At 45.4% G+C, this 14,454-nt stretch overlaps 1 protein-coding gene across 1 annotated transcript in view; it reads left to right on the top strand.

The window, feature by feature from the left end:
* The window catches only part of tmtc2b (transmembrane O-mannosyltransferase targeting cadherins 2b), a 96,660-nt gene that overhangs the window by 30,614 nt on the left and 51,592 nt on the right, over positions 1 to 14,454 (top strand). Inside the window, 1 exon segment of the mRNA XM_053427811.1 lies at positions 11,442 to 12,018. Within this exon segment, the coding sequence (XP_053283786.1) occupies positions 11,442 to 12,018 (577 nt within the window).

Here is a 14,454-nt window from a genome sequence, read left to right as displayed (position 1 = left end):
ATGATTTCATTGCGTGGGATCAACTTGCGTCCCAGCCGTGCGTTTTTCACTGTTGTGATTTATGCATTTGAGAGATTCTGCACATTTTCTACACGGAAAAAAACGAAATGAGGAAATCCAAAGTCTGTTAAAAAGAAAAAGACACACAGGCCCTGGTTACAGAGGCGTTGTGGTTGTGTGTGATTTTGGTGGCTGTAAAAATCTAAATGCGTAAAAAGTGCTCCTTTTGCGAAAATGCAAATTGACACCATGTGGAAGACAAAGCGTTTAAAAAAAAAAAACAACACACAAGAGGCTGTTTGGGTTCCTCTCCGACATGTTTATGGGTTTACAAGGTGGGGCAGTCTCACGCTATGAGCAGGCGGTTCCCCTTCCCGTCCACACGGAGCTTCAGGCCCTAATGGAAGCTTTTACTTTCCCCATTGTGTCTTTACTTTTATCTTCATCTGTTTCAGTTGTGTATTTAAACCCTGTTTACCGAGTGTTAGCCCACGGTAACAGCTGATCTTTCATCTCCCCGTGTAGAATACAACCATCAATCCCCCCCCCCCCCCAAAGCCTGTTTTTCCTTTTCCAATTTAAGTTGAAATAAATAACAGATTAGCTTTGCACCGACCTGATTTCCTCTCTGCGCACAGGTTCACTCGGGCCGTGACTATCTGAGAGCAAGCAGAAGTTAATGAGGCGGTGATATCAGCCATCAGAGCTGCATTGGTCCTGTTATTGAAAGACCTGCGCTCATTGCTGAAGGAACATCAAACCCCCGTCCGTCCACTGACACACTGACAGGCTCCACACACACACAGACACACACACGTGGTTGTCGACGGGGGCTCCAGGTCTCTGTGTGAGTGGGTTACATGTGCCTTCAATTAGGGCCTGGACGTGGAGCCCAAATGGGAGAGCTGGAAAAAGTCTGGGTTGAGACTGAGAGCAGAGTGAGAACACTGGCCTGTTGTGATGGTATCTAATGAGATCACTCAGAGCTGCATCCTTGAACACTGCCATTCATTAATGTAATGATTCTTTGTGTGTGTGCGTGTGTGTGTTTGTGTACTTCCCAATTTACCAAATAAGCTCTCATGCTGTTCTCATGTTGCTGCCTTGTGGGGAGCTGGGAGAGGCTTCAGGGCTGTAAAGGTTTATACAAAGTTAATAACACTATGATCTGGGCTGAGAGAAACGTAAGCAGCCCCAGTTTAGGGGGTGAAGGATGTTTTCTCCTGCACCGTTTTAGGCCTTAAGCTGATTGGTTCTCTCTCATATTTGTGTTTGATCGATTGCACAGGGCTTCTAGAAAACAGCCGCTAATCGCCGCGCCTGCAGGAGGATGAGCTTCCTGAGTCCTCTTGCACTCAGGCAGCTTCTTCATATTTAAACAGAAGAGCCGAGAGGAGGAGGACGGGGAACTTAACACAGCTGTTTCGAATGCTGAACATGTAAGATGGTCGGGGCACTAAAGACGTCTTCTCCTTTCTGCTCCACTGGCATTCTCGAAAGCTCTTGCTGCACTTAAGCCTCCATGCAATAAACATCAGTGAGCGGAGGCCTCCACAGCGATGCGCCCATGATTCAGGCTCATCCTTCAGGGTTGCTGTGCCTTGTAAAGCCCCTCCATGCAAAAAGGTTTGGAGAAGAGGAATGGCGGAGGAGATCTATTCCAAGCCCCGGCATGTGCAGGGTTTTTCCATCCTGCTGGTCCCATCTGTCAGGGGAAGGTCTCGCTTAACCCTTGCATGGGTCAACATCCTCCACGTCCAGACCAGAACACTCAAACCGCCCGGTGGTGGGTCGGGCTCTGTTGGTCTGGCACGCAACAAGGCCACAAGCCCTAGTATAGCGGCCCTGCATTGATCTCCCTTCACATGCGAAGGACAAGCACTCTAAACAGGAGAGGAGGAACAAATCAAACTAATTTATTGCCGCATGGCCAAAAAGGTCAGAGCGTGACAAAAGCCCTCCTGTTGTGAGGAGGAGTGCTGTGGAGTGGCCCCATCCAGGCACAGTCTGGGTGACTACCGCAGCATTAGACATGGGTCAGGCTGAGGGGAAACACAGAGGTAGAACCAGTGGGAGAACAAAGACCTTCTTCTTGGGTTTTTGTTAGTGTGAGACTTTTATTTGATAAAAGCCTGCTTGGTCTAATGTTTCCATTTTAGTGATAAATTCGATAAAAAAGCCTAAAGTGACCCAGAGAAATTGAATTTTTCAATTAGGCGACCGTAACGTTGTCATTGTAAGAATCAACTAAATATGGTCAAGTAGAGTTCACGAGAAAAGCAAACATAGCTCAAGGTGTTTGTAATATCTTTATGAAATGATTGTTTTCCATAAATCTCAGTAAAACCTAAATGAATAGGCTGAATGCTTTTTTCTAGGGTCAATGATAATTTGTACCCGTGTTCAAGACGTGGGCTGGTTAACTGATGGACTGCGATGATGCCTCATTATAGATTCAGAGTTTCCATCAAGAGGTCTACATTTGTGTCTTGAAGGAACTTCTGTGTCTCAACAACTTTTGAGTTGCCATGAAGTTGGACAATGATCTTCATGTTCCCCTGAGGATCACTTTCCATAACTTTGGTTCTCTCCTGGCTCTTTGTCTAGCACTAGCATAAAAGGGTAAATACTAACACGCTTATATGCAAAACTAAGATGGTGAACCTAGACAAAAAAAAAATAAGAAAGATGGATACGAACATATTTTAGCTTTTTGACATTTGCAGCCAGAATCGGCTCAGAGGTGAACGAGGTGCGGAGCGGCTGCTTTGAGATCCTGTGTCTCAGCTGTGAATCATGAAGCTTCACCCCCATGTTTTAGCATCAACTTACTAATTAAATACAAACATACTGGAAAGACCAACACATACATGCAAATATAGACTTTTCGGCCCATGTCCCGTCCACTAACATAGAGGAGACAGGGTTTAAAACCTGCCCCCAGCCACCAGGGGGAGATCAAGATGATTTTGGTTCACTTCTAATGGGCTGTCACATCGCCCATCTATATACAATCTATGATTGGGAAGCAGGTAAACACTATTTCGGTTAAACATGGACAGCAGGTGTTCTTGCGTCACCAAGTGGAATTGCAAAGTGTCCGTTTGAGTTTCGCCCTCAAGGACTAAAACCATCTCTTATGAAAACCATCTGAACCGGAGCTGGGGAGAGTCGACTGCCCACTGCGCCCCGCCGTCTGAGGCTGCTGCTGGAAGATCAGAGGCAGTGACAGGTTCTGTTTAGCTGGAAGGAAAGAGAGAAGAGTTGGTGCTTGGGAAAGAGTGGGATGTGTGTGTGTGGGGGGAAGAACGAAGGAGAGGGGTAGAGAGAGAGAGAGAGAGAGAGAGGCCCACAGGGTTGACCCGGCAGCTCTCTGCTGTCTGGCCACAGCCCTGCACACAGATGCTGACAGATTTATTGGATACAATAATCACAGTGTAGTCCACTATATCACCCCGCTCTGCTCTCTCTGCACCGGCAGCTCCTGTAATTGGCTTTTGCACCTGGAAGTGACTATAAACATCACCCGACTTTACACTGGGAGCGAAAATATAACTTTGACGTCAACGTCATCAGTTTAGAATACGACAGCAGTGATGAAGGACGCAGTTGTCGCTTGAGTTTTTATGTTAAACACCAAAGAAAAAGCAAAGACGTTTGAAAACAAGTTAATGTAAGAGTCCAAACATACATAGGGGTTTATTTCTGGACATGTATGCAAGTTGAATGCTATTTATTGATGCTCCCTTCAGTAGAGTGAGTGACATCATGTGCAGTAGAGTGAGCAGAGAGCTTAGTTACCATTTTTAAACAGCACTGCTTCTTCATCATTCACTCAGACTGCATTACCCTGTCTGCAGTTCGTTTACGGTTTCTAAATTCAATTTAAACGATTTTATAAGCAAGTTTTTAAGAAGAATTTAAACTTTGGATATTTAGCGAACAAAAAAATTAAACAAAATCTGTTTGTCAGAAAGTCATAATGAAAATAATAGAGATGGACTTGCAAGCAGCTTTATCACACATGGCAGAGGCCCTCAGGCTGGGCAGGTCTCATAAGTACCTCTGGCAACTTCACACCATGGGATTCAATGCCGGCCTGCCAGGATTCCTGCTCTGTCGACTGGTTGGTTGGGAAAGAAGTGTGGCTCACTGGTTGGTTGTTTGGTTGGTTTCCCTGGCTGCCATGGTTAGCTCTGGTGATCAGTATTCCGGCCATGCCTCCCCCTGCCTGTCCTGCAGAGAACAAAGGGCTGATCAGGGATGCTAGGCAGCAGGCGTGGGTATTCACCGAGCTGAAGCCCTCTGTGGAGCTGGATGAGCTCGCCCTTCTCCAGACTCCGTGTCTCAGTGTCCCAGTGTTTGCTTGTCTACTGTGCCATGAAATGGAGTGAGTGTGTATGATTGTGCCGGTGGAGCAATGCAAATACCCTCCCTGAGGGGAAGACCTCTTCCACTTAGTTAGGGAGTGCTGCCGGGTGAAACCAACAGTGTTGCATCTTGAACTCTGGGAAACACTTTGCTTCCATTTACTACCATCTCTCTCTGTGCATCTTAAATGTGTGAACACACATCCAGGATATGAACACAATAAAGTAGGTTACTAAAACATATATTCATAAATACATAAACATGCCCGGGAAGCTTAGTGGATTGTGTATTTATACATCAACTTTATTACCTTCACCCAAAGATGGATGGGACATGGAACAAGTAAGAAACCATTATATTTTGGTGAGGTACTATAAAAAGAGGTTGATTGAGGAATATTTTTGCAATCCTTCTGTAACATTGTGAGATCGAGCATCCGCTGACATTTCTGCTAATTTACGAGTCACTTATTCATGGATATTGATGGAAAAAAAATCAATATGCAATTTGGTGCAGATCCAGACTAAAATCTGGATGTTGCTGATTTACTTGTGGGTTTATGAAGCTTTGTTGGGCCTTATTACACATAATGGCTCCATAGAGTGTAGTCCATTTGTCAAGTGCTGTTCTTTTCTCTATGAAATGGAAAAAATTAAGGAGTAAAAAAGCAAAACCATCCAAACTATCAATAATAAACATTTGACCTAGAAATTAAACAGAAGCAAAAGGGAAGACACATTTACATTAAGGCAGGAAGCAGAAGCATTGATACAGAAAGAGGTAAACACAACAACAATATTGAAGGTCAGAATCCTTCAGGCTCAGATTCGGCCTAATTACCGTCGTCCCTGACCTTTTATCACCATCACCAGTTTCTCATCCATCCTGAATCTCCTGCCTTTCATTAGGCAGGTGTCCACAACCAGCGATCAGAGAGTAGCAGCCTCTCAGGAGTGGTACATTTATATAAGCCAAGAAAAGAAGGTTGGATTTGTGCAACTGTTAAATATTTGAGTTGGTTAAATCAATTTAAAATGGCAATGTTGTATAGTAAATGTGATTACACCTGTTCAAACACAATGAATATTTGGAGAATGAAAAAAAATCTGTCTTTTGGTGAAAAGGAACAAAAAGATCCCCGTCCTCAGGCTGTTTTCTTTTATTGAGAGCTTTTACTATAGGTTTACTAATCACATGTGTCAAATGAAAGAAAGCAGCATTCACTCTGGACTATAGGGATTTTACAGCGGGCCCGGTGGTGCTGTGTGTTTGCTACAGTGACTAACAAACGTTTATTTCTCACCGGCCGTCCTCTTTCCCTCACCGTGCCGCTCGGCCTGTCGAAGCTCAAACATCCCAAATATTCACCGACACTTTTATTAATTACGTTTTGGCAAAGAGACGCCAGAAATAGCGAGTTGTGAAAACCAGGCCAAAGGAAATCTGGCCTGTTTTTCTCCCTGTTGAACAGGACCCAGGTGTTTTTTCTTTTTTCTGCCTGGCTGAGCGAGTCTTTAAATGTTAACGCTTGATTACATTTTATCTTGTTTGGCTCGCGTGGCCGATGGCTGGCGGGTCCCATCTTTATCCCCATGCTTTGGGAAGCTGTTTGCCACAATGCAGCAAAAATAGAACACAGTAAATTCCCCCTTCTTTCTTTCTTTCCTTTTTACACATTCTCTCCTTCCATCTTTGCACTTTTCATCCCTGTCACCTTTTACCATTAATAATTGATGTATTCAAATGAGCTCTTTCAGAGTGGGATTTGCTTTTCTGATGCGCTGAACACATGAATCACTTTAATCCAAAGACACAAAATGGGACATGATTTATTTTTCCGTGTCATTAAAGGATTCCAGCGAATGCCAGACTACTAATATTTTCTTAAATAGCGGATTAAAATTATGGGGGGATTAGACCTTTTTAGTGTATTTTCTCTGTTACGTGTCTTTCTACTTTACTATGTCTGCTAATATGAGCTACTGTGAGTGCAATGGAGCTTTGCCTTTAATGACCTGCTCGCCCATGGGAAGAAACGTTAGACAAAAGCGTGCCGGAAACAGTGAGCGGGCTGCCCCGGTGTCTCCGTGGGCCGTCTAAAAATACCACTGTGCTCCTTTCACATATTAAAGCCGGGTGGTGACATGTGGTTGGCAGACCTTTGATCAGTTTCCTCCAGACACCCGCCACATTTGATTTCTCCTTTCACAAGTTATCACAAATGGAAATCTTTATGTGCTTTGTATTTGAAACGGCGGCTTTTCCATTCTTCGCTCTCCAGAGAGAGAGAGAGAGAGAGAGAGAGCATTGGTTTTCTGATGTCTCCCACTGTGGAACCAGTGGGAATATGATTAATTGATCGAGTCTTGTCTGCACTTAAGTTTTGGGTCGATGGGTTCAACTGGCAGGATCCAGTGGGAACTGCTGACTCGTACTCAGACGGCTGCTCTGCTTGTGATTTAGATTTCAGTTGAGGTTTTATCTTGATATTCATGTAAAAACATCTGTTACTGATAAACAAATCTTTTCTCGTGTGTGTGATTAACTTTAATGAGGATGTTTTTCATTATCTCTTCCTCAGGAGGTTTTGTTTTCACCTCTGTCAGTTTGTCTGTTTGTTGGGTTGTACTCAACGGATGACCATGAACCTTGGTGGAGGGATGTCATGAGCTATTAAAAGTCTCGTTGGCTACTCCTGAAATGTTGGTTCTGATCCGGATCAGGGACTGGATCTATCCTTAGACATTGCGATATAGGCTGTTTTTCATGTTTTTGAGTTGTCCGTCTATTTTTAGGAGTAGCCAACGAGACTTTTAATAACTCATGACATCCCTCCACCAAGTTTCGTGGTCATCCGTTGAGTACAGCCAAACAAACAGACAAACTGACAGAGGTGAAAACTAAAACCTCCTGAGGAAGAGATAATGAAAAAACATCCTCATTAAAGTTAATCACACACAGAAGAAAAAGATTTTTTTAAAAATAACAGATGTTTTTACATGAATATCAAGATAAAACGTCAACTGAAATCTAAATCACAAGCAGAGCAGCCGCCTGAGTACGAGTCAGCAGTTCCCACTGGATCCTGCCAGTTGAACCCATCGACCCAAAACCTAAGTGCAGACAAGACTCGATCAATTAATCATATTCCCACTGGAACTCATGTTTTTGAGTTGTCCGTCTATCTATCCCGATGTGAACACGATATTTAAAGAAACCCTTGATGGTTTTTCTTCAAATTTGGTTAAAATGCTCAGTTGGATTCGAGGATTAACTGATTAGAGTTTTGGTGGTCAAAGGTCAAAGGTGCAGATCTGAACTTCAGCATGTCTGAAAGTGGACATCATCTCTTTCTTTGCAAAAGGCTTTTTCCCGAAATCACATTTTTATTTATGGAATAATTCAGTGATCTTGATGAAATCTGGTTTATTCATGGGACTGCTATCTGAGTTTGTGGCGCTTGGTGCAGAATGATTGAAATTAATGGAACTGTTGCCTTTCCAGTGTTTATGGCCGTGTCCTTCAGATTCAAAAAACGTTTTTTTCGCTCCCACTCTCATCTCATATTCATCGAGTGGTTGTAAAGGAAAAGCCCTGTTGACATGTCCTTGGTTTTCAATCTGATCTCCAATATCAGTCTCATCTCTCATGTGGGCGAGTCCCGCCCAGAGCGAATCAATCTTCAGTTTTTGATAGCCTCTTTACATGGGCTCCTGCTGTCATTGAACCGGGCTCCTTTCCTCTTCATCCTGCTCGTGCACTCGCGTGGTGAGTGACTCTGCTCCAGGGGTTGGCTCTCACATGATTATTTCTCAGCTAAGGAGATAAAGAGACGGCAGGAAGATTTTTCATGGAAATGCTTTTAAACTCAGCAAAAAAAAAAAGGGGGCTTCGGTTTTTGTAGGAAATTGATTTTACTCTGGGTTTGTAATTACATGGTGCACTGCTCTGTGTAAGCAATGCCCCTTTGTTAGAGGCTAATTTATGCAAGTGATGAATTTCCAAACAGAATAACACAAACAAGACTCTTTGTTTCCATCTTGGTTTAGGGGTTGGAGGAAAATCAAAAACTAATAATGCAGCTTTGTGACGAACTGGGAACAGAAACAAAACGCTCGGCTTTGTGAAGTTGAGAGAAGAGCGAGTCACACTGATGATACAATCAACAGACACGATTTCTTCTGCAGCATCTTTGGTTTGGTGAATTTTATTACGGAAACATCTTGGGTCTCTGGGTTTAAAGCAGTCTTTCAGATACGTGGTACAGTGTAATGTGTGCAGCAGGCACAAAGGCCTCATATAATAACCTTAATCTCTCTAGCTGAGGAGAAAAGCTGCTTTCACACGTGCACTGAACTCTGAACATTCTCCTCAACTTTTCTGGAGGGGCTGCATGTGAGAACACAAATTTCCTGCAAGCAAAATGTCCAGAAAATAGTGGACACGATGATGAGGATATTAAGAACACAGATGTCTCATGAAAGAGGTGCCATTGATATAGAAGACATAAATGTCAACGTGCAAAGGCAATGAAATTCATGACTTTTCGGGGATGAGGGTAGACTCCAGGGTCAATGTGCTATTAACAAATCAATTCCTACTTCTGCCACAACTCAAATCTCTTGTTGTTGTCTGACTCTGACAATCTGCTGCTGCGTCCTTCATACGTCCGAATGATAAACAAACCGGAAAATGTCCAGAAAATTGGGTCTGAACAAATTTCATGTCTGAAAGCAGCTTGAATAAACAGAGCTGTATTTAAACAATTAGAGAGTTCACATAGAAAAATATTGGTTCATATTGTGACGAGGAAAATAATTGTACGTGGCCGTGATCTAGAGGAGCTGAGGATGAATCGATGGCAACAGGATCGAGACACAGTGAAGGGGAGGCAGAGAAGTTTTCAGGGGCTTCTCTTGTTAGCGGCGACATGATGACCCCCCCCCCCCCCCCCCCCCCCGCCCCCCATTCCTGTGGGAGTCGGCGTGCAGGCCGGCGGTCAGAGGAAGGAATGTGCTCCCAGCTGGAAGTGGTCCTCCTCGCTGCAAAGCTCTGCTGAGAAATGAGCCCGAGCAGCCGCAGAAACTCAACCTTCCTCTCCAACTGGCCTCCGAGCCGGTGGAGACGTGGGACGATGGAGAACCTCTGCGGGTTAATGAGTCGCTGTGGACTGAGGAGACTCACCGTGACTAGTGTGGTCATGGTGAGTTTACAGAGGAATAAATAACAAACCTGTTAATCAGCTGTGGGCGTATCATGGGCGTGACATGTATGAGCAGGAGACAGTCTGAGAGGGGGACGTCAAGCACAGCAATAAGCCAAGGCCGTAAACTCGGTGGGCTTCTGACTGGCACTGGAGTTCTGTCCGTGCTGCTGCTGCCAGAGAACAAAAAAAAAAAGTCTGCTGTGGTTTTGAGGCAATATATAATGTATCTGGCCTCGATGGCTCCTCCACAGCGTGCAGTGGAAAAAGAGCGCACTTGTCTCCAGAACAGCTCTGAGATGTAAATGAACCATAATGCCTCTTATGCGAGCGTCTCGCGGTGGAATGAAGATCTCACTCGACAAATGGGCCAGAGGAAACAGACTGGCGTGCGTGAGTCATGAAGTGGAGAGCCGGGGGCTGTACGGCCTCTTAGAGCCTTTGGCCGCCTCGACCAGAGAAACCCAATCATGTGTGCGCTGACCTCTCAGGCGTTTCTATTGGATCCCAGCTGTTTCTCTCCCGTGCCCCTCCTGACGTTCCTTGGCCAGGTTTTTATTTCCCTTGGATCCATCATGAGGTTCAGTTCACCCTCCGCAGCTCATTTTTGTGATTAAGCTGCAACCCACAGAACCCCCACCCCCCTCCACACCAGCTTTCTGGTATAGAGGTTGTTCGGTGGAGGTCTGCCAAAATGAAGTCTTATTATCCTGAAGGAAGCAGCTCATTACTCTTGAGTCGACCGTTTTGGGGTTTTCTCACTTATATGCTTGTTTAAAACTATCTATTCCAAAGCGTCATTTACAACTCGCCTTGTGCTACTTTAAGACTTCGCCGCCTTCCCCCCCCCCCCCGACGCTCTGAACTAATTGAGTGTGTTAATTGTGGCTGCCGTCGAGGACACATTACAACCTGGTGCACTTGGCTTGTTATCACTTGTCGTGTCCCATTCATCACGCGTTTAATCACAACACTTCTGCCGTTTGCCAGCCACCTCCTCTCCGCGGGGTCTCACTCTGTTGTCTTCAAATTATCAGCAGTGCCGTCTCCCAGTGGAAGCAGCAGAGTTCTGCGACTCCTCACACCGAGGCAGGAAAGACAGAAAATGTGTTTTAACGTTACCGAGCTCCTGCAGGGAGAGTCAGGCCTTTCCTGTCCCGGCGTTGACCCCTGCTGGACTTCCCCTCAGCCTCCGACACTGACCCAGCTTGCGGCTGATGTAGCGGCATTAGGTCGGGTCACACGGGTTCATCCCTTACAGAGGGGAAGTCCAACTGATCTCTTACGTAGCCTAACAGAGGCTAAAAATACGTGTAATCTGTTTAGGAAAAAGTCCTTAAACAATCTAATCTGGTTGTTTAGCTCCGCTGCCGCTTCGTCCTCTTAGGAAAACCTCAGAGCTTTTGGAAGTCTGCGTTTTGCCAACATGGCGTTCCGCTACTGCGTCTCCTGTGTTTGTTTGTGGTTCAGGGTGTGGTGCTCTCCCTCAATCCCCTGAGTCCACAGCTGTAAGGGCTGTAGCTGCGGTGGCAAAGCTGCCCGGAGCTCAGCGCTGGCACTCGGCTTCTCTGTTTGTGAACGCAGCCTGACCACACTCTCATGGGGGGGGGGCAGGGCAATGAAAAGTTTCATTTCTCAGCAACCTATATTTTCTGCTTAGTCCACGCTGGTAAAGAATAACTGTGCACTCTCCTCAGAGACTCCGCAGTGCAATGTACAATAAACTCTTTTATTGAATGTGGCAGAGCGGTGAAGCAGTGACATTCACTGAGTCGACTGAAATGTCATAAGTACTCCATCAAATATCAATTCTTTATCCATCCATCATCAATAAATCATGTTTTTCATTTTTGTGTTCTCTCTACAGCCGTGCAATCAAAACCAATCAGGACCTGCTCCCAGAGACGCCCTGGATAAATATCTTCTACGATGACTTCTGGGGAACCTTGCTCACGCACAGTGGCAGCCACAAGTCCTACCGGCCCCTCTGCACCCTCTCCTTCCGGCTCAACCACGCTGTGGGAGGGCTGGAGCCCTGGGGCTACCACCTGGTTAACGTGGCCCTCCACGGAGCTGTGACCGGCCTCTTCACCGCGCTGGCTCGCCTGCTGCTCGGAGGAGGCCTGTGGAGCCTCCTGGCCGGCCTCCTCTTCGCCTCCCACCCCATCCACACAGAGGCGGTGGCGGGCGTCGTGGGCAGGGCCGATGAAGGCGCCGCTCTGTTCTTCTTGCTGTCGCTGCTCTGCTACATGCGTCACTGTACGCTGCGGGGCCACGCCGGGCCCTGGCGGCTGGTGGCGTGGCTCCTCTGCAGCCTGGCCTGCGCCGCCTGCAGCATGCTGTGGAAGGAGCTGGGAGTCACCGTCCTGGCCGTGTCAGCGCTGTATGACGTCTGCGTTTTCCACAAGCTCAAGCTGCGACAGGTCATCATGCTCCTCTACAAGGTAAACAAGTCTGTCCTCGGCCCTGTGGTGCAGCTTTTTCACTTTTATCTGATTTCCTGCATCTGCTCTGCTGTCAGGATTCTGGCAAACTTGTGAGATATGACTGGTTCTTCTTTGGCCCGTTACCCGGTAGTTTTAGAGAAATCCTGCCAACAGACTAACTAACAAACAAACAGCAATGATCACATAATCTCCTTGGCTGAGGTGAATAAATATGTATTTATGTTTGAAAAGGAAATCAAACATCTGAATATTCATCTCTGAGTCTGTGCTTGAGGAACATTCAGTTATGATGTAATGACAGCGATTCCAATTTAAGTTAATCTATTGAGGTATATTCTGAAACAAATATCTGATTACATTAACCCATAACTATCATTATGTCTTTAAAACAAACACAGAAATACTTTTATCCCTTCAAACTTCACCTTTTCAGCCTCAGGACTAAACTGACTTGATCTGTAACAAGGTTAAAGTCTCAGGTCACGACTGCAGTTCAATTCTAAATCTGTCCAATCGTGTGGCTCCATCTTTAAAAGTGACTTTCCTCTCACTAACAAGCATCCAAATTGAGAACCAATTTAGTCAATTAAACCAAACCTAGGATGAGAATATAGCTAATAGCCCATCGACCCCTGGATGTTCATTGCTTCTTGATGGATGGTGTCTTTAGTTTAATAGAGGCTGTGCACAACACAACTGTTGAGCTATATAGATGATTTGCATCTGTGGTCCCTGAGCTGGAAAATGTGTGTGGTTGTGTGTGATGATGTGTGTGTTTGTGTGTGCCCACGTGTGCTTGTATATACACATTTCACAGCCCAATCGAAAGAAAGGAAAATTAAAACATTCGTCAAAGGAAATCGTTGAAATAATATAAACTTGAAAGCTTTTAAAGCATCCAGCAGGAAGTGACCCTCTCGCCCGGCAGCTCCTGTCAGAGGTATTTACTGTTTGCACTCTGGGCGATGTCACATCCATGACTCTCCGCCCATCACGGCAAATTCACCAGTGCACACGAACATGACGTGAAGTGCACCAGAGCAGCCGATGAGAGGGTCAGGAGGTGAGGAGCGATAGGTGTCAGCAGGAGGAGAGGTGGAAACTACGAAAAACAAAAACAAGGAGAGGAAATAGTTGAGTTGAAGTGAGAATCCCCCCCCCCCCCTCTTTGTGTGGTAATGAAGACCGAGCGCCTCTGCTGCTGCTGCCTTCTCCACACTGTCCTCTCATGATTTAAATCTTATCTGACTCCCCGTGTCCTCTGGAGTACGGCTCATCCATTGCTTTGGGCAGACAGGCCCTTTAATGGCTTGTCAGACCCGAGAGGAAGCAGGGCCGAGAGGGCTGGAGGAGAGATGAGGCCTCGGATCTGACAGATTCTCAACTTTTTGATTAAAAATCCACAAAGCCTGCTGATCTCGTTGTCTTCTGAAAAACACATTTGACCGTCTGACAGATATACAGGTTCTGGTGCGGAGCAGGCAGCGTCTTTTCTTTCATGGTTTGTCACCGCGGTTAAAGAGTTCGGCAAGTGTCTCCAGGGGGAAATGTTGTCACTGCACAATCCAGTGTAGCCATGAAGATATCAGAGTGATGATCATTAAAAGAAATAAATTAAACTCTAGTCATGTGGCACCTTTCATAATAACACACAGCTCAGGTGCACTCACACTGAAGGAGGCTTCTTAATCAGCTGATCAGCACTTGGTAACACAAGTTAAAGTTGTGTTCATACAACTTGTTAACTTTAGTTAATGTTTTACAAAGTTGGTAAACAGTTTTTCTTTTGTATAACATAATATTGCATGAAAGATTAAACGTATGTAAACAGTGTAAGCTTGAAAACAATTCAATATCCATCCATCTATCTGATTCAGAATTAAAGTTAAACCTAATGTATAGAAAGATGGTTTTATTTTAACAAAATGGAAAATCTCAAAGACTTTACATATGTGTCCTTATTTTCCAGGCTACAACTGAACATCTGTATTTCCTTGTGCTCATAAATCACAATGAAAAAGTCTCATGCTCTACTAACGTGATAAATAGGGAAGGAAAGGAGGAATCTCGTTATATTTTGCAGTGGGGGGGGGTTGAAGTGAGGCCACAGCTCGCTCACACTTTGGCATCGAGGAGACAAAGAAGAAACTGCGTGGGTTGTCAGGCAAGAAACTTTTCTGACAGTTTGCTCAGAGACGACTGTAAAGCAACATTTCCCCCCTGGAAGTGATGCTGCAGCACATTCTGCAAACATGATGCAACTCTCAGCTCACAGTCACCTCAGTCACGTCACCTTGGAGAAGCATCTTTCCTCTGAGACTCGTAACATGTATTGTGATCCAGCCTCTCGTCCTCACAGGCAACCGGCTCTGATAACTAATGCAGCGTGTGCATTGGACTCTGTCTCTCTGCAGCGAGGCCGTTACTTTGACC

Source organism: Pleuronectes platessa, chromosome 7, assembly GCF_947347685.1.
Source record: "Pleuronectes platessa chromosome 7, fPlePla1.1, whole genome shotgun sequence".
NCBI lineage: Eukaryota > Metazoa > Chordata > Actinopteri > Pleuronectiformes > Pleuronectidae > Pleuronectes > Pleuronectes platessa.
This window is presented reverse-complemented; position numbering and strand designations above follow the sequence as displayed.